At 37.0% G+C, this 18,869-nt stretch overlaps 1 protein-coding gene across 1 annotated transcript in view; it reads right to left on the reverse strand.

The window, feature by feature from the left end:
• The window catches only part of LRP1B (LDL receptor related protein 1B), a 290,652-nt gene that overhangs the window by 189,159 nt on the left and 82,624 nt on the right, over window positions 1–18,869 (reverse strand). Inside the window, exons 12-18 of the mRNA XM_062498644.1 lie at window positions 16,437–16,559; window positions 14,761–14,901; window positions 11,316–11,441; window positions 9,471–9,587; window positions 6,335–6,415; window positions 4,934–5,101; window positions 3,049–3,231 (exon numbers count right to left, since the gene is read on the reverse strand). Coding sequence (XP_062354628.1) covers window positions 3,049–3,231; window positions 4,934–5,101; window positions 6,335–6,415; window positions 9,471–9,587; window positions 11,316–11,441; window positions 14,761–14,901; window positions 16,437–16,559 — 939 coding nt within the window. The remainder of the gene's footprint in view (window positions 1–3,048; window positions 3,232–4,933; window positions 5,102–6,334; window positions 6,416–9,470; window positions 9,588–11,315; window positions 11,442–14,760; window positions 14,902–16,436; window positions 16,560–18,869) is intronic.

Here is an 18,869-nt window from a genome sequence, read left to right on the forward strand (position 1 = left end):
TTATGTAGTACATAAAATTGAGCTGGAGTACATGCCTGTAATAATTTTTGGAGAACAGAATCAGAATTTAAAATAGAAAGTTGGATCTCTGTACAACTTAAATTAGTCTAATCTAATTTAAAACCAGAAAATAATTGGCTAGCAGCAGCCCAAGAGCAGTCAATCTGAATCAGGTAATGACTGCTGTTCACATCCTACTGCTGTGCAACCTGCAGTATATTTTTCATCACACATCACTACAAACAAACAAGTGATGATTTTGAAAAAAAATTACAAAAGCAATTCTGAAATCAGGTAGCTCAAGCAACTTGCAGCATTTTGGCTGACTTTGGATACAGCACCTCAAGGACTGCCCAGGGTGAATAGTTCCAGCAAGAAAAAAAAAAAAAAACAAAAAAACAAAAAAAAAAAACACCAAAAAAAAAAACCCCCATAAAATAGAATTTGAAGATATGCAAGGAAAGAAAAAAAAATGTTTATTCAACAAGTAATGCTTTTAGGGACACATATGGCAGAAGTCGTTCAATATCCAAAGGAGTCAGATGACTTGTTTGGAATAAATTGTTCAACTTCTAGAAGCAAATGACAGAATTACTTCCATATAGGATATAGAACACCCCTCCTTGTAGATTGTTAACTGAATATTGGAAAAGGAGCTGGGTACGATGGGTTCTTGAGATAACCATCCCTGTAAGCAGAAAAATCCCTTTTGGCTGAATGCTGACAAATTCTGCTTTTGAAGCTGGTACTCATGCCTGTGGCATTGTAACACATTAACCAAAGCCACAAAAGCCACAGTAAGGGAAAGGCCCCGCAGCTGCTATTAACAGACACAAAATGAAAAGAAATGAGCAAAAAATGGGCAGAACCATCTCACTATTACTCTTCTCACCAGCTGCCCTCTCTCTGCCCAAGGCCTGGCAGTTTCAGCTCCCTCCACACACACGTTCCTGCACAGACCCATCACATTCTGTATCAGAGGTCACCACGCAGCAATCAGTCTCTGAGGGGACAATTAGCCAGTGTCTCCTCATCGGAACGACTGCCACAAACGTGCAAGCCAGACAACATTATTTCTTTAGAATCACGCACAGAGAAAATTAGATTTCTTCTGAAACATTCCAGTAACTATTTCTCATAAACTCATTATTAGTCCTTTGTCCAAACCACATGAAACAAATGGAAAAAGTAGCTAAACAAAAGTTTGCCTTTGCTGTTTCCTGCCACATTTCTACGTGCCTCCTGCAGAACAGCGGTTCTGTTCCTTCCAGGAGGAAGGAATATTGCAAAAGAGAAAATTATGACTGTCATAACTGGTGGCAGCAGTGGTGTTTCCACACAACAAATGCACAATTGCATTTTCCTTCAAATCAAAGCCATATACCCTTGAATTTAGCAAATTTTTGATGGAATTTTTTGGATTTGCTGTACTTCTATGTGGCAGACAGAGAAGCCACCTTTCACCCTGTAAACTGAGACAGTGCCCTCCTTTAACATGACTACAAGCATAGGGAAATACATAATGAGGAAACGTAGCTTGGACTGTGGACTTTGAAATGGGTTCTAGCTGTCTGTTGAAAAGACCACTCATTCAAACAATTATGCTGAATTTAAATCCTTGCTATTTCCTGTTATTAAGGCATCTGTATTTGGAAAATCTTAGCTTACCACCAGAAAGGATTTTCCATTCTCTGTCTCTAAAATCATTCAGGACATATAAGAAACCAAAGTCCAGCCTAAAAAGCAAGCTTTCCTGAAAGGAGTGAAGCCCAATAACTAAAATCTGCACTTCATCTTGAGTTCCACACCGCCTCTAACCTATCTCCCTGCTTTCTCGTAACTAAAGTAGCAGTATCTTATCTCATTAACATTCCATATGCAGCTAATGGAAATAAACCTCCTCTGTTGAGATTTATTCATCTTTCTTGCCTCTAACAATTCTGCTTTGGCCACTTGGACTGGTGTTAGCTTTTCCCCATTTAGGCACTAGGAAATGCACTTGCTCCTTGTGCTATTTCCTGTATCAGGGTTTTTATCAATCAGTTTCAGGAAACAGACCACTCTGTTGGAAGTGAATAATACATTTTTACCTACAGGAAGTGTTTTGTTTAACATCTACTTATTCTACATATCTTCAGGGAAATAGTAAGAACAAAAAAGGAAATGTTTTATTTAGACATAATTCAGCATTCCACATTTCTTTTTCAAGACATCATGATTTCTATAACTTTAAAATCCAAGTAACAGGAAGATACTTTTGGACAGAGATCACACTCCTCTGACACATTTATCATGTCACACAGGCATTAGAATGGGTTCTCCCTTCCTTCAATATTTCTAGTTGCCAATAGCCTACTTCTTAAAGCCTTCATTAAATATTGCTGTGAAAGCTATTTTAGCCCTTATATCACACAAAGCTTTGAAAGAAATCACAAAAAAAAATATTAATACTGTGTTGACATATATTAATTCCTTGTTAACTTGGACTTTCCCTTAAAAAAAAAGTTCCATCTAAACATTATTGCTTATATCTTTGCATATCCTCATGCAATGATTGCCACATTCTTAACACACCTTTTAGTGAAGTACACTCAGAGGAAAAAAACATTGATTTTAAACATAATCAGAGAATGTATTTTTCTTCCAATACTTCACTTCAAAGTTCCAGTGCTGCAGTTGCAATTCTTCAAAGTATTCAAGGTACTTTATGCCATTTTATTCAACTTAGTCCTAGGGCCAAAAAGGGGAAATAGAAGAAAATACCTGAACTTTGGAGTACTATTAAATGTTTTATATAAGTATTTGGTGTGATGTACTGTCATAGAGAGTGGTTTCAGTTTAAAGTAACCTCAAAACTCATCCATTTCATATCGTAAATCAGAAAACAGGGTATGTAAATAAATATTATTTTCCTTGTAGGAATACAACAAGTAACCTCACCTTATTTGTATTAAGCATTAAAAGCATTAGTTAAAGAGTAGATATGTAATCAAATCACACAGACACACACAGAGTAAGTGAGAGGGAAACACATCTGCAAGCACCTACCTGTACTCTTGCAGGAGAACTTTGTTTTCTCATCACACACTCGCAGAGTTCCATTGCAGCCTCTCTCATCACTCCCATCTTCACAGTCCTTCTCTCCATCACAGCGCCACAGCTCAGGAACACAGTTCCCATCAGGACTGCACTGAAATTCCCTCCCACTGCACCTTCCAGGAGAGGGAGTTTCTTAGAAAAATAAGAATTAGATTGAAGAATTTGCTCATGCGAGGTTGCTTTTTTTTTTCCATTCAAAGTCTACACTGACTTAGAATCCTCTTCCTAATGCAAGCCAAAATCAGAGTCCCAAGGTACAACACTCAAAATGTCCTATTCCATTCTATAACTCACCACTCCAACACAGACTTCAGACAAACTTCCTCTAATCCTCCTCACTTCCCTCACTCCTCCTCTACCATATGCTCAATAGCTGCTTTTATTTCCTTTTTTCACCTCAGCCACACAGGAAGGAGTTTGGAGGTATAAGGAGGAGCAAAGCTGGTAAAGTTTCCCTGGTGCTTCACAACCCTTGTGCTTCATCCTTAAGCTGATTTTCCTCATCCTTCCTCGCTCTCCTTTTTTACCCAGCAAGGTCCATCTCCTGATGCCCAAAACCTGTGCTCTGACAAGGCCCCCACATGTGCCTGGTTTGCTGTCACAGCACTGGCAGAGCAGCTGGAGCTGTTCCAGGCTCCACAGTAAAGGAGCTTCACTCAGCACAGCCCTGGAATCAGTGCTGACTACTTCAAACAATGATTACTGGGAGATTTTAATTATTCATCACATACATAATTCTCTAAGCATTTTCTAGCTTAGGGCCTTTTCAATTATATTCTTGCTTTTCTTTTCACAAACTATTACAACTGTATTTCTATTATTTAATAACATACTAACGACAATAACATGAACTTTAAAGTAATGGCATACTTATACTTTCCTGCCTGTAACAAAAAGCATTATTTGAATCAATTCTTATAGCAATGTTTATAAATATACATTTTATTTTATTTTATTTAACATTGCTTTGTTGGGTTTTTTCTTACATAATCTACATTATTGTATTCTATCACAAAAGGTTACAGCAAGGCTTTAAGTTTCAAAATGGAAATGACCAGGGGTTAAAATGGGCTGTTCAGTTCCAGAATAATCATTTTGATAGAGATAGATAAAAAGTATTTTTGTGAATATATAAAAATAAGGACTTCACTCATGCTGGAATTCTGGTAATTCATGTATTTGTATGAGGTATCCAACTAGATTTGGAATATAAAGTTATGAGAAGGGACCAATAACATTATGTACAATAATTCTGGTGTAGAAAAAACATTAGGAGACAAATATGAAAGATATTCCTTCATTCTGATCTGATTATTCTTTATCCTTTGTCATAAGCATTCTTCCCTTCTCTCCCCACCCAAATAAATGCAATATACAGCATTTAAATGGGGCTGTAGTTTGTTAAAATGCTTTTATGTAAAAAACCTCCACAAACTCAGACTTGCATTACACAAAAAATGAGAGTATTACTATACCACAGCATAAAAAAAACCCAGAAAATATCAATAATAACTTAAGGCATGCTTCTTACTGCCTCTTCACCTAAACAGCACGCATCTCTGCAATGAGACAAACACCACATCTAGCATAATTCACTGAAATAAAACTGTAAAAGTTATCTCACTGTAATACCCATTCTGTTTTCAAATGCATTCCTTTTCATGATACACTTCTGCGTTATCACATTGCACTTGATGTATTTCCCATTCCAGCCTTTGCCAAGGTTAAAAGAATCTTCTCTTTCTCCATTGGCTGAAGGTCAGGTATTTATAACAAATTATTCACATTGCTCATAAGTATTAAAAATCGTGGAAGAGAAAAAAGTAAATCTAACCTTCCCTGCTGCAGTTTGTTTTGGTTTCATCACTGAAATCTCCACAGTCATTGTCACCATCACATGCCCAGTGACCTGGGATACATCTGCCATTGTGACACCTGAACTGATCAGCAGAGCACGAGTGAATGCAGCCCAGCTCATCACTGCCATCACCACAGTCATCGTCTGGAAACAGCAATATTTCAAAATATTTTAAAATATAGATTATCTGAACAAAATATGTAAGGATGGAAAATCATTTTGAAAAAGGAAAGAAAAAAAATCCAGTAAATAAAGTAGTACGTTTTCAGCCCACAGGCATAAAATTATTTCTAATAACATAATGTCTTGAATCTTATTTACCAACAGTACTCAACTCTGTCATTTTGGATAGTCTAGCCCCTTGCTCAGTTATTCAATTAAAGACACCAGCAAGCATGAGAACACTGTAGATTTTCTTAATTTCTTTAGCTGTGTGCAGCTACACAGGCTTTCAAACACAGTCAGTTTACTTTATTCTCTGTGATAACCTAAGATAGTTAATCACAGTAACAAACAGCTTCATAGAAACCAAAATGAAAACCTGATGAATTTCTTTACAATAGTATTTAACTTTGTTTGCATGTTTACAAGAGTAGAAAGTGGAGAAAGCACATAAATAATCATGGACTGCAGTTTCTCATTACTCTAATGTTGTAGTCATTACAAGGCTTAAGGCAATTCCCGTAATTTGATCGTGGTCATCAAGGGAGGAAGGAGGTAAATATATTAGCTGCATTCTAAAGGGTCTCCATGCACAGAAATTCATCAGCACACTGTGATAATTTCGGGAATTTGTCCATTTACAGTTAAAAATACCTGTCAGACAAACAAAATTAGAGAAACACCAAATGCTTTGGACTAACCCAGTGTTATTAGGACCGGAGCAGCATCAGTCCCACAGCACAGGCTCTGAGAGGAGATTCATTTTAACATTCAAACATGCATTTGAAATATACAAATATATACAGTTCTTCCAGCCAAAACAACAAAATATCTTGTAAAGTCTTGCTGGCCTTCACTCTTCAGGGATGCTATTTATTGAACTGAACTTGTCCACAAAAATCATATATATTGGTCACTGAAATCATGTTGTTTTCTAAGAACAGAAAATACTTTCATAAGAAATAGCTTTCCTTTTTTTTTTTTTTTTTTTCTGTATTTGTGCTTATTACAATATCCAAAGCCTCATTCCTTATCTGAACCTTCAGTATGGCCAATTTCTGGGTGAGATCAGTAATTTAAAAAATATTTATTTATTCTCTGACCACTTACAAGCCAAACTGACAATATGAGTCTCAGAAAAAAAAAATATCATCAAAGCAATATTTATGTGATATCCTTCATATTCATTTCAGATATAGAGGACTCAATACTTGCCTGAGTCACAGAGCCATTTGCTGCTAATGCATCTTCCATTTCTGCAGATAAACTGAGTTAGTGGCTCACATGTTGGAAACTCTGTGAAAGCATTCAAAAAGAAATAGAAACCACTTAACATAACATCTTCTTCAGTAATATTCTGCCACCTTCCTATATGAATAAATTACACAGGTGTGTTGTAGAAAACATTTGCACCTCCCAGGTATTTGATCTGGAGAGGAGAAAAAGGTGAGGCAGCAAAAAGAAAAGATAAAATAACTTTAAACTGTAAATACTGCCCAAGCCCTACTTTTCATCAACATGGGCCATGAAATTCATTACTGTGTGACAAATGGCCTGGTCCTATATGCCCATGAGACCAAGGCTGGTTTTCCCACTAGCCATGCCAATATGTAAGGCTGACCATAGCTCGATGACTGATACTAACTCTATTTCCCATTTATTTACAAAAGGGTTCTCCAATTGCAGCAGCACTGCCAGTTAGAGACAGGAAATGGAGCACTATAAATTGGGAAGGTTAAATATCAAGCTAAAGAACAGCCAAGAAATAAAGTTACCCTACACTGGCATAATAAAATCCAAAATTAAAATGTCAGCCTTCACAAACATTTCCTCCCAGCATTCCAGTAAAGCAGTAAAAATCTGAGACAATATCATTCATAAGAATCATCATACATATTTGTTTCTATAATTATCAAATATGCTTCTGAATGGAGTAACTTAAATATAGTCTGATATTTTTCAGACTGCTTTTTCTTCTAAAGCCAATGACATAGGTAGATGTGTGCATTTATTATTAACTTGCTAAACACTCTGCGAAATACTGAAGAGGTTTTCTAAATTTTTAAAACATGCCACATAAATATACAACTTTCTTAGGATGAGAAGTGAAATCACTTTATATTTACTGAACCTCACAAAGTTTTGGTTTAAAAAATATGTCATCCTCTGATGAAGCACTAAACCAAACCAGCTGCATCTTGTAGTAGATTAGTATATATATATATATAAATTTTTATTTAAAAATTAAGTAGGGAGCACCAAGAACTTAATTGAACAGCGGCAATTATCTTCAAAGTAGAGGAGGGTTGGAAGAAAAGCTACCATTGATAGCAACACTTTGTTAGTTACTTTAGAAAGTTCTTGCTTCTTTTGTTTGGTTGGTCTTGTTTTTTGTTTGTTTATTTGGGGTTTGTTGGTTTAGGGTTTTGGTGTTTGGGGTCTTTGTTTGTTTGTTGTTAAACAAAAGCATTAAAGTGACAAAAATCTGTTCTGAGAAAAAAAATGGAAGTGTGCAACTGCAGTAGTACTTAGCCATAATATATGCCCCATGTGCTTCAATCAAAGCTAAAAGCAACTTTTAATTTCGCTTTTTCAAATAATTTTCCCACAAATTTAACTCGTTCATTAAACATAATTTTCCTCTTTTCCATACATGAATGCCTCCATGACTTAACTTTCTTTATGTTCACCTGTACAAAGGGACAGAAACTGATTTAAATAAATTGTGATTACCCTCACCACCACCAGCAGCAGCCAGCTCACAATTCCCAGCCCACCACAGCCTTTCCAAGAATGTTTTTCAGCATCTCCAGAAGTTGTCCCAGCTTTCAACATTAGCCACAGCTCCTGCTCACATGCTAGAGGACACACAGCACTTCCCCTCATTGTCCCTATGATCCTTCCCAACCTCAGAGAAAAGAGATGCTCAGCCTGCAGCTGATCCACACCCAGCCCTGTCCTGACCTCCCTGGAGACACAGAAACCAAGAAAAGGCACTCCTGAGCTCCCAGTGGAGCCTTTCCACAGTGTAGACACCAATCTCATTTCTTTCTTATGTCCTTATGGATGCAAGAGTTTTAAACTGTTTAAACAGCATAGAAGGTAATATTTCCCACTAAACAGAGCACATAAGTAAATGCCATTAGCATGCCCAGTGGTCAAATTATAGGGCAGGATGAAAAATGAAATATCAGACATATTAGAGCAACCACAGAGTTTGAGGATAACAAAACAAGATGCTATAGCATGAAACATGAAAAACAGCCAGTGACATAAATCCTGATTAAAAGATAGGAAGAAATATTCCGGGTTAACTGAGAGAATACTGAACAAAGCTCATGGGAAGGACTTCCAAGGGTGCCAGGAACATCTGTGTGTGGCTGACGTGCCTGAGAACACGAGGTGGAGGCAGAGAAACTTCTCTAGCATTGAGAGTCAATGCTGTGCCACGAAGCAGAGTTAGAACTTTAGAGATTGCAAAATACAACTTCCATGGTCACTCCTCCCACCTCTGTACACAACTGAACTAATTTGTTTTGAAGCAAGGCAATTAGAAGTCTATTATTATTATTTTTATTTGTATGAAGACTTCAGTTTTTGCCCCATCCCTGCAAGAGTTCAGTGGCAGTTTGGATGAAGCTCTGGTCTACTGGGAGATGTCCCTGACCATGGCAGGGGGTTGGAACAAAATGATCTTAGAGGTTCTTTCCAACCCAAACCATCCTGTGATTCAACACCGCAACACATCACATTCTCTGATTCTGCATCCACAGACAGCTCACTGACCCCTGTGCTCTCAGACTCACAGCAGTTACCAGTGCCCTGCAAAACAAATGACTATTAAAATCCTTAATTGTTTGGAAGCAGCTGATTAGAGAGAGCACACCCCTCTCTGCAGTATCTCAGCAAAGCAGCAGTCAGCACAGCTGCTGATACTCTCTCATGACAGAACCAAGGAATTTATTTTTTTTCTGAAAAATACACGATCAAATATACTTCTGTTGAGGCTTGTAACAAGCTGATTTTATTGACATCTAGAATATGCTGAGGGGCCCATGTGGAGAGGTATGTGGCAGAGATAAAGAATAATTTTTGAGGGTGACAGAATTTGATAATGGGCTGTAAATTAAAAAAAAATACTGATTGATCCGCATATTTGGTATTGCAGTTAAAAACTCGTTAAATACAAAATGCTGCATTTGCTTTGGGTTTATTTATCAACCAAACAAATTCTATTTGCCGTTTTGGAAGTAGCATTATCATTACAGTCGACATGCAACGAGATCCCTGTATGTTTTATACGTTACAGAAGAATTTCAATTTTCCCCCCACAAAAGAAAAATCCACTTACCACAGGATGTCATTTCATCAGTTCCATCTCCACAGTCATCCTCCCTGTCACACAGCCATGACGTTGGGATACACCGTCCATTCCCACAGGAAAACTGATTAACCTGACAAGTTCTTGCTGTTAAGACAAAACACTCCAAAAATACAAAGGAAATGGACTAGATCCCTTAGGTCTCTTGGTGGGTCTCTACTTCAGAAGCTGCAGGGCTAAAGGTCACCTCCTGGCCTGCTGCACCTTTCCCCTGCTCTGAATAAACATCATTCACCTTTGATTTCAGAGAGAACTGAGCTCATCTGCAGGGCTGTGCTCTACCTCTGCTGTGTGGAGTTCTTAGTGGTTTCTTCTTCATAAAAGAACATGAAATTCTAGATATAACTCTGAAGAAGAGAATTAATATGCACTAATGCTTGAAGTAAACAAAAATCAGGGCATAAAAATGCCCACCAGTTGGAATATTAGCAACCTGCATTCCACACCATGAACAATGGTCTTGTGAATTTTGTATTTACACAGAAAAATGGGAATCAGCCAGTCTGTGATGTGCCTGGCCTCACTGTTCTTAAAATCCTTGCCTTTGCAAATACTTAGCTGTCATCATCCATTAAAGAAATCAATACATGTCTTTCTTCTGAAGAAATAAGGATCACTAAAAGAATTTGTGCTATGCAGCTACAGAAATTACTTTTAAAGCTGATGAATAGTAAAATGTCAGTAAAAAGCTAACACAGAAAACTGTCATTATGTATAATTTTGTTTGTTTAGAATTTGAACCCATAACAACGCCAGTGATAGCAACACAGATTTTGACACCAAATTTAAGTTTTGGATTTCACCCGGTTGTTTTTCTACACCTTAAAATACTGGCTGATATGTCAAAAAACCCAGAAACTGTAAGAATATTTCTTTATGTATTATTTTCAACTACCATTTTCCTTTTTCTTCAGAGAAGTAGCCCAAAACACAAAAGAGGAATATAAGTTTAAAATATTTCAAGGAAGTAATTTTTGAAACACTAACTGTTTGCCACTGCAGGAATAAATGGAAAAACAAGAATGCAAAATTTGATCCATCACCAAATGACATAGGGTTAAAAAAAATTAGTCTTCAAATTATAGTCTCACCCTACAAGCAAACAGCTGGATATCAAAGAATATCAAGGCAATAAGGCAACAGGGAATATTTTAATACACAATGTGTGTTGTCTTGCACTGCACTTCAGTTCAAAACACTCATCAGCTTATTGATGGCTGGCATGTTGCATATTTGAGATTTAATGCTTGTTTAGAGCCTCTGACAACACACACTAAACATCACTTCCACACAAGCAAAGGACAGATTGGGAATCCCATGATTTACTACAGTGGAATCAGTAAACAATCCTCATCTTGCTATTTGCTTAAAAACCCTCTCTCCATTTAACAACTCAGTAATTGAAAGAATTCCAAGGCACTGAGTGGAAACTTAATAACTAATTATGCATAAAATAAATCAGCATAAAATAAAATTTACTGGTGATGTGACACCCATCACAGCACATTAATAAAAATAGTTCTAACTGCCAAAAAAGATTTGTACCTCAAAGTTTGTACCTGAGCATTGCTTTGACAGTGGACTCGTATGGAGAGATTAAGAGCTGAATAACTTTGGAAAGCACAGCCAAGCACAGGGATTAAGTGAAATATAATTTGCATTCCAGCCTTGGTGGCATCAAAATCGGAATTAATTTAAAACATCAATAATCAGATTACAAGTAGGACCCTGGTCCAATTCAGTTCAAATCAGTCCTGAACTATTCATGGAACTGAAGTTAGAGAACCTGTTTGCACAACCAAGTAAAATTTTTACCTGCACACGTTTTATTTGATTCGTCCTCGTTATTACCACAGTCATTAGCTCCATCACAAAGCCACCTCTTGGGAATGCAGCGATTATTCTGGCACTTAAATTGATCATCGGGACAGCTATGATTGACTGTGGAGAAAAAAAGAGGTTTTTTCTTTTGTTTGTTTGCTTGTTTGTTTTTCCTTAAGAAGATTCTTTGAGGAAAAAAGCTGTGAAATCTGTGAGAAGAACACATTAAATGCTGTTCCCTAGTGATGCAGTTGGTGTGGTTATCCTCTATGTATAACTACCATGACACAAAGATTGTTCAGCAAACCAGTCGACTATAAATATTGCAGTACTTCAATCATAAATTAAATAATATCTAGTAAAGATGCCAATGTGGAGATCCTCTTCTGTTAGGTGATAAAAGGTAGCAGCATTATATAGTGTTGTTCCCTTAAAGAAACATATCCTTGATCACATTTGGGCAGTGTGATGAGGTCTGCAAGCTAAAGTGCATATAAACAAAGGGAAACACTGAAGGGAACAGATGCAAGCTGCTAAGTGCAGATCCAAAATATGATACCACAGTGAGCAGGGATTTGGGCAGGTCATAAAATGCTTCTAAAATGAGGCACATTACTGTCAATGGCCACATGTAGATCTGCTGTTTACTCACCATGAAATTGTAGGTGTCAAAAAGTGAAATATGCAATGTGGTGTAAAATTAACAACAACAACAACAAAGAAATCTGGTATTCAGGAGTGAACAAGGTATCTCTCAAACACGTTTTTGCTGGCTACCAATTCTCATGGAAAGCATGAAGCTGAATGCACAGAATTTATGTAATAACTACTGGCCTGCTCTTGCAACTGTAGTAAGTGTTTATGTTCTGCTTCTTTCATGCTAATGACATCTATTATTAGCAGATCTTGCTCATCTTGATCTAGTCAAGAACAGTAAACTGCACAGGGTTCCAAATGCTGGGTTAAAAATAATCTCCAGCTATTTTTCACCTACTCAGCCAACTGCAGTCTCTTTTTTAAAGTTTAACATACATCTGGAAACAAAGAGTATTTAAAATGAAAGGATGTCTTGCAGGCTTATCCTTGACATTTCAGTAGCTTTTATCTTTGACCTTTCTGCCAATTCTTGCAACTGAAGACAGAGCAGAGCGAGGGTGATATCAATAGCACATGAACCCTGGTCTGTGTGCAGGGTGCAGAAGCACAGGAAGCAGAGATTAATTAATAATCTGAGCAGAAAGGTGTCCCAAATCTTGTACTTCCAAAGTTTGCTATGTGACTTGGAACTGGAAGCAACCAAGTAATAAAATCACAAATTGAAGACTTTTTCTTTTAATTTGACTTTAATACTTGACATAGACATGGCCTTAAATGGTCATTAGGCTTTTGCTCATATATATTTAGCAATATGTGTCTTCTACTCATAATTGCAAATATTTCAAACTCATAAAGAACTATTGGGGTTACTATGGCAACTGCTGAGAAGAGATCAATGTTATCACACTGACCATGTAAATGATAGATCACATTCAGGTTTAAAATCAGGTCATGATTTCATTTATATTTGTATAAATCCTCAGAGAATTACAAGCTTTGATCAATGAACCGGTCTTCCTTACACTAATTTAAAAGACAATCAAGTCAAATCTGCTGAAAGATTTTCCTTCTCATTGTCTTTATTAGCTAAGCTCCTTAATTTAAGTGCAAGAAATGCTGGTTTCAAAGCAAAATGAGAGTAAGCACTACAATTCAGGACTAGGAAAATATTTTAAGAAATATTACTGATATCAGCAATAGCTACTACATGGAGCTACTAAAATACATAAATGCTGTTAAAAACCCCCACAATTAAACAAAACAAATGCAAAACTGGCCGTTTAACAGCCATATGGCAAAAGATCTAGGCATTACAGAGGATCACAAGATCAGTTTGTGTCAGCAGAATCAGGCCCGTGTCAAGCAGGCAAGAATCACCCAAGGATAAATAGCCTTATCACCCTTCACAAACACATCCTCTCAGCCTAACCAGCTTCACTAAGGCCTCAGTAGAAATGCACACATCTAGTTTTGGACATTCTATCCCTAGAACGACTTCAGAAAAGAGCAATGAAATCTAAAAAAACCTGCCATAATCTACTGGGGAGGGGGGAATAAACCAAAAAAAAACAAACCACCAAAGCAACAAAACAAAACACAACAACAAAAAACTAACAAAAGCCCAGAACAGTTTAGAGTTGCTTGGTCTCAAAGAGATAAGAAAGAGACACTATGATAAGAGAGTTTTCAGACACACAGAACAATACTGCAGAGCAGAAGAGTGCCCATGTCTACAGCTGATTGGGAGAAATACTGCACCTACATTTCAGTAAAGAAGATTTGGTTTAGAGAAATGATCTAAGAACAGAAAGAAAAATCATTGTGACAGAGTAAGGAAGAGAATTCTCAGTGCTGCAACACTAATTTTAAAGCAGGCTACTTAAGTTCCTTCCAGAAATTGCAGGGACACAATTGATATGTTTTCTATTATTTTGCATTTTAACCATGGAACTCGTCTACAGCTAAAATATACATCTCTTGTAAAACCACTACTTTAAAGACAACATACATTAATTTACTACTTCAAGTGATGTAGGGATTTGGGGTTTGGTTTTATTTCTGGTTTGGTTTCCTTGGGGGGGGTTCGGGATGGAGGTGGTTTGTTTACTTTGTTGGTTTGATTATTTGTGGGTTTGATTTTTTTTTTTCTTTCATTTTGTTTTTTCCTGAGGATTTTTGATTTTTTTTTTTATTTTTTATTTTCCTTATGAAATGCATTACACAATTTCAGAAATTTTCACAGTTGGAAGGACCTGCTAAAACCCCCTGGTGTAATCTCCTACTTGAGCAGGGCCAGATAGAGCAGGATTTTCAGGACCGTGTCCATAGAAGTTTTAACTGCTTCTGTCTCCACAGACAGAAACTCCACAACCAGTTTGGGCAATCTACTTCAGTGTCTAACAGTAAAAGTGTTATCTTTCAGATGTTCAGATAAAACTAATGCATTCCAGTTTGTGCCCATTACCTCTTGTCCTGCTAGTGACTCCACCAAAGGGACGCCTGGCTCCCTTTTCCCATTCCCTCCCACTGGGTGTTAATACTGTGACCCATGCATGAAACAGTGGAAAACAAAGCAAAACCCACCAGTATTTTAAGAATCAGGAATGACTACACCAACTCAAAGGGATGACTGCTCTGGCACTGTGCTATGCAACAAGTGCACCAGTGAGATTTGAAAGGACTACTAGGATAAAGGACTATTATTACTACACGCAGGAAAGAAGGAATGAAAGATTTGCATGAACGGCTTAAGGATGATTGCTTTTGTTCGGCTGGCACGGTTTGGTTTGCAATCCTTGAAGTCAAGCATGGGTAGAGGGTTGGAAGGGAAGTGCATACGTACAGCAGATCTCCGAGTGCTCGTCGCTGCCGTCCAGGCAATCGTCGTCCCCGTCGCAGCGCCAGCGCTCCTGGATGCAGCGCTTGTTGCTGCACTGGAACTGCTCCGCCTTGCACAGCTGGGGCAGCACTTCTCCCTCTTTAACTGGGGAAACATCCAACAAATGCATCTCTATCTGCTGCATACACCCCGAAAGCAATACTGCCCCTGCATAAATACATATCAATTCTTGTTCTCGCTCTTCAGAACATTTTTACGTAAGCTCGGCGCGTCTGAGGTAATTCCACCTGAAGCCTGTATTGGCACACATATCTGAGTGCATGGTTGGTGGAATGAACTTTTAATAAATGGAAAAACTCTGAACAGATGGCACTCAAACTGGTTTTTAAATTGGTGTTTTGATCAGTGTAAAATATCAGTTTGAAATATTGCAATACCTCATCAACAGCAAACAGGAAATATTCTAACAGACACTGGCCAAATTTTGGTGCACATATAGAGATAGGAAATGACTACTAAAAAGCTGATTCTTGTATCCAAGCAACAACTCAAAACACCTGCATTATGCACTGGTACAGCCTCTGCAGAGAAGAAAGGATAAAATTCTGCTGAGGTACAGTTAAGTAGCAAGCTACAAGCTCATTGATAAATCCAGGCAGATGTATTCCTCAACATCAGGTTCAGAATGCTTCATGTGTAAATGCCACACATCAGTCCAGGACCCTCTGAGGAACACCAGAGGCCTTTGAGAGAGGCAGACAGTGAAGTGTGTTGGGAAAAAATCAGGAAACCTGCCCCGTTCCAATCTCAAAGTATCTAACCTCTCTTCTGAATGCCACCATTCCATCTTACCAGTGGGGAGTCCCCATTCCAGTTATTTCTGCTAAAAAGAAAAATCGCTTATTTTTTAACAAAAGTGATGGCTCTGCCTGCTCATTGCAGGCTCCGTAATGTTATGAAACAATCCTTATGCTTTACTCATCCCTGCTAAGGTTATTGCTGGAGACTTACATAAAATGTTACCGTTCACTTCAAGAAATACATCAATGAGACTTAGAGAAAATACAGAAAATTTTTAGAAAGTTAAAAACACCAGGTCTAAACATTAAAAAAATACCTGTAGTACATAGCAAGCTATTACTTTAATTAAATATCCCACCTTTTATTAGAACAGCTTTTACCATTGTTTTAATGAAGACATATAAAGGAAAGATGAAAGACTGCAATATTTGCACAGTCTGTGTCAGAACCTATAATACATAAATACATCTAATTGATGTGCTTTATGAACAGTTCCATTATGAACATTCCAATGTCAGATTTCCATCTAAGATACTTAGTAGAATAATCAGAAAACTGTTCATGTAGCTTTAATTTAATAACTATAAGGATTAATTTCTGATATTTTTAAAATATTTCAGTGAACTATTTAAGTGCTTTATCGTATCAGATATGCTGAAATATTTCCCAATGCATTTTATCCTTAAATAGTGCACTTAATATTCTGTTTTCTTTGGAAAATCTTTTCTATTCTGCAAACTGCAAACTAGAATATTTATTCAAGTAATATTTCTTTGTTTTATAGACCCTCTAGGAGGTCACACTTTCTGGTTTTATTTGCAGGTCTGACTTGATCCCTTAACAGCAGCATCAACTCAGATATTCTGTTAGACTCTTACTCATGCAGGTTGTAGTATTTTCCTCCAAAAGCTGATTATCAGCACAGGCACAAACTCTGCCTCCAGGAATGGCCAAACAAAGAGTGCTGCAGCCTCCATTATTAACACGACAGGCATTATCACCTGGGAAAAGAAATAAAAAGCAACTTTAAAACTAACAGCCATGCTAGGACAAAAACAATGGGGTTTTTAGTTGCTTTGATTTCTAATTTTTTTTCCTTCTTTTTCCTATAGGAACATAAACAGATGAATAATTTTTACAATTACTTTCCTCTCATGTTGGGAGAACATTATTCTCATAGTTTGGTTACTGTGGGTTATGATATTTAAACATAATTAGTTACAGGTTGCAATATTTAATAATAATAATAATAATAATAATAATAATAATAATAATAATAATAGTAACCCAAAAAAGCTGTAACATCAGGTCACAGCATTTTATCTGCCTGCTTTATGAAAGGAACAAACACTGCAAAAATTTGGCACAGCTGGATGCATGCAGTAGCTTCGAGGAATCAAACAGCAGATAAAGGAATGTTCTTAATTGGCATCTGTACATGTTAAAACAATGTGGCTAAAAATGCAGATTAAGAAAAAAAGAGAGAGAAAACAAAAGTACAGAGAGATTTATGGCAGAATACATGAAAATATTCCACTACTCTTTTGTGCATACATCTGCCATTTCCCTGCTTTGTTTTCTCATGTTACTGTTCCTTCCCCAAAGCTGTTCCCACGAAGACACTGACAGCTGTCAGGTGTTTTAACCATCCACCAAGGGCTGCTGCACCCTCAGCACCTCATTCCTGAGACAACCAGACTCCAAGTCACTGAGAGCCCACTTAAGTCACCATTGTGGTTTGTGTCACTTTGGTCACAGCCTAATTGCTCAGGTCTGCGCTGCTCCTCTAAGCAAAGCTCTGCTGATTTCAGATGCTGGTGAGAAGTGATTATGATCAAGTGATATATAAAATTTCATGTCTGCTGAACCTTTAAATTAAATCTACTTTTTAATTTTTTTTCTTCATCTTCCTGTTCTAGTAAAAAAGCAGTTCCTCCTTTTAAAGGTGCAGAAAACATTCATCAGCTACCTAAGCTAAAACAGACTCCACATAATTCCTTCTACTCAAAACTCCTCACTTCACTTTTCATTGAAAATCTGATATTAAGTTCTCATGGAGCTATGAACGTGGATATTAAACTCTCCCATCAGAGCCTGTCCTGCAGGTGCAGGGAAATCTCTTTAAATTATCAAATGAACATCAGATAATGAGTAAATAATGCAAGATTTTGAATTTTTTTTTATATTTTAAGATGTACCTGAATAGGTCTTACAATATTGAGCAGTGCTTAATAACTTTTTTAATACTTTTTCTGATCCACCATGCACAACATTTCTTAGAACAAAATGTGTCAATTGAGACACAACAATGTCCCCACTGAGAAGTGGGAAGAATCCCCACTGAACTTTTAAATAAATTTGTGCAAAATGATTAATAAAAAATGATGTTAATGACCATTGTGGTACTTGTACTTTCACAGGACAGGGTGTGAGTGAGCTGACAAGAAAACAGCTGTATAACCAGGGAAAATGGGAATTCTCTGAGAAGTCTGAGGGCTTGATCACAATTTTAGAAAGAGCTTAGGCTGGACACTTAATACACATTATTAGACCCTGACTTCAAGTCTGAGACTATGACCAAAACCACTAAAAAAAAAAAATTCTGTCACATCTATGCTCACCAAAACCAAAATATTATCAACAAAACATCAAAAATTTAAGAAATGTATTATAGTCTAAATTTTGGAAAATCTCAGGTAAAACAAAGCCTCAGAAAAAGTAGCCTTGAAAGTCTCTCCATCTTTTGTACATTGTTGTACAAACCAAAGGATGTCAGTAACGCAAGGGTTTAAAAAGTTCTCAGAAGATGCTGAAATAAATAAAGCAAAATACGATCTTCAAAAGTGACTCCAAAATTATGTAGCACAAATCAAAACATTTGCAGTGATTTAATTAAAGAATGTACATGAGTTTGTCAGCTCACTAAAAGAGAATAAACCTACAGAATAAAAGACTATTTCAGCCAAATATAGAAAACACATGATGATTCTGAAGCCCAATGAAAGCTGAAAATAAATAACATAAAAAATTAAATCACTATATCAAAGTCCAGTGGTCTATCTTGAAGATGAAAAGTTCCTACTTAACCTCATAATTGGGATGACAAACTCCTGCACAGTGGATTATGTGCTAGGTAAAGTGATAAAAGAGGGGATGATGACAAGGAAAATAGAAGTACCAAGAGTTAAAGCAAAAAGATCCAAGATAAAAAGGTTTATAAAGTGCAGTCTTCAACCTGAAGGTGCAATGAGACCTTCAGTCCCATCAGTCTTGCTGAAGAGACTCCTAGTCTGAAATGTCTCCCAAAACAC

This window comes from Cinclus cinclus, chromosome 9, assembly GCF_963662255.1.
Source record: "Cinclus cinclus chromosome 9, bCinCin1.1, whole genome shotgun sequence".
In the NCBI taxonomy this organism is placed as follows: Eukaryota; Metazoa; Chordata; class Aves; order Passeriformes; family Cinclidae; genus Cinclus; species Cinclus cinclus.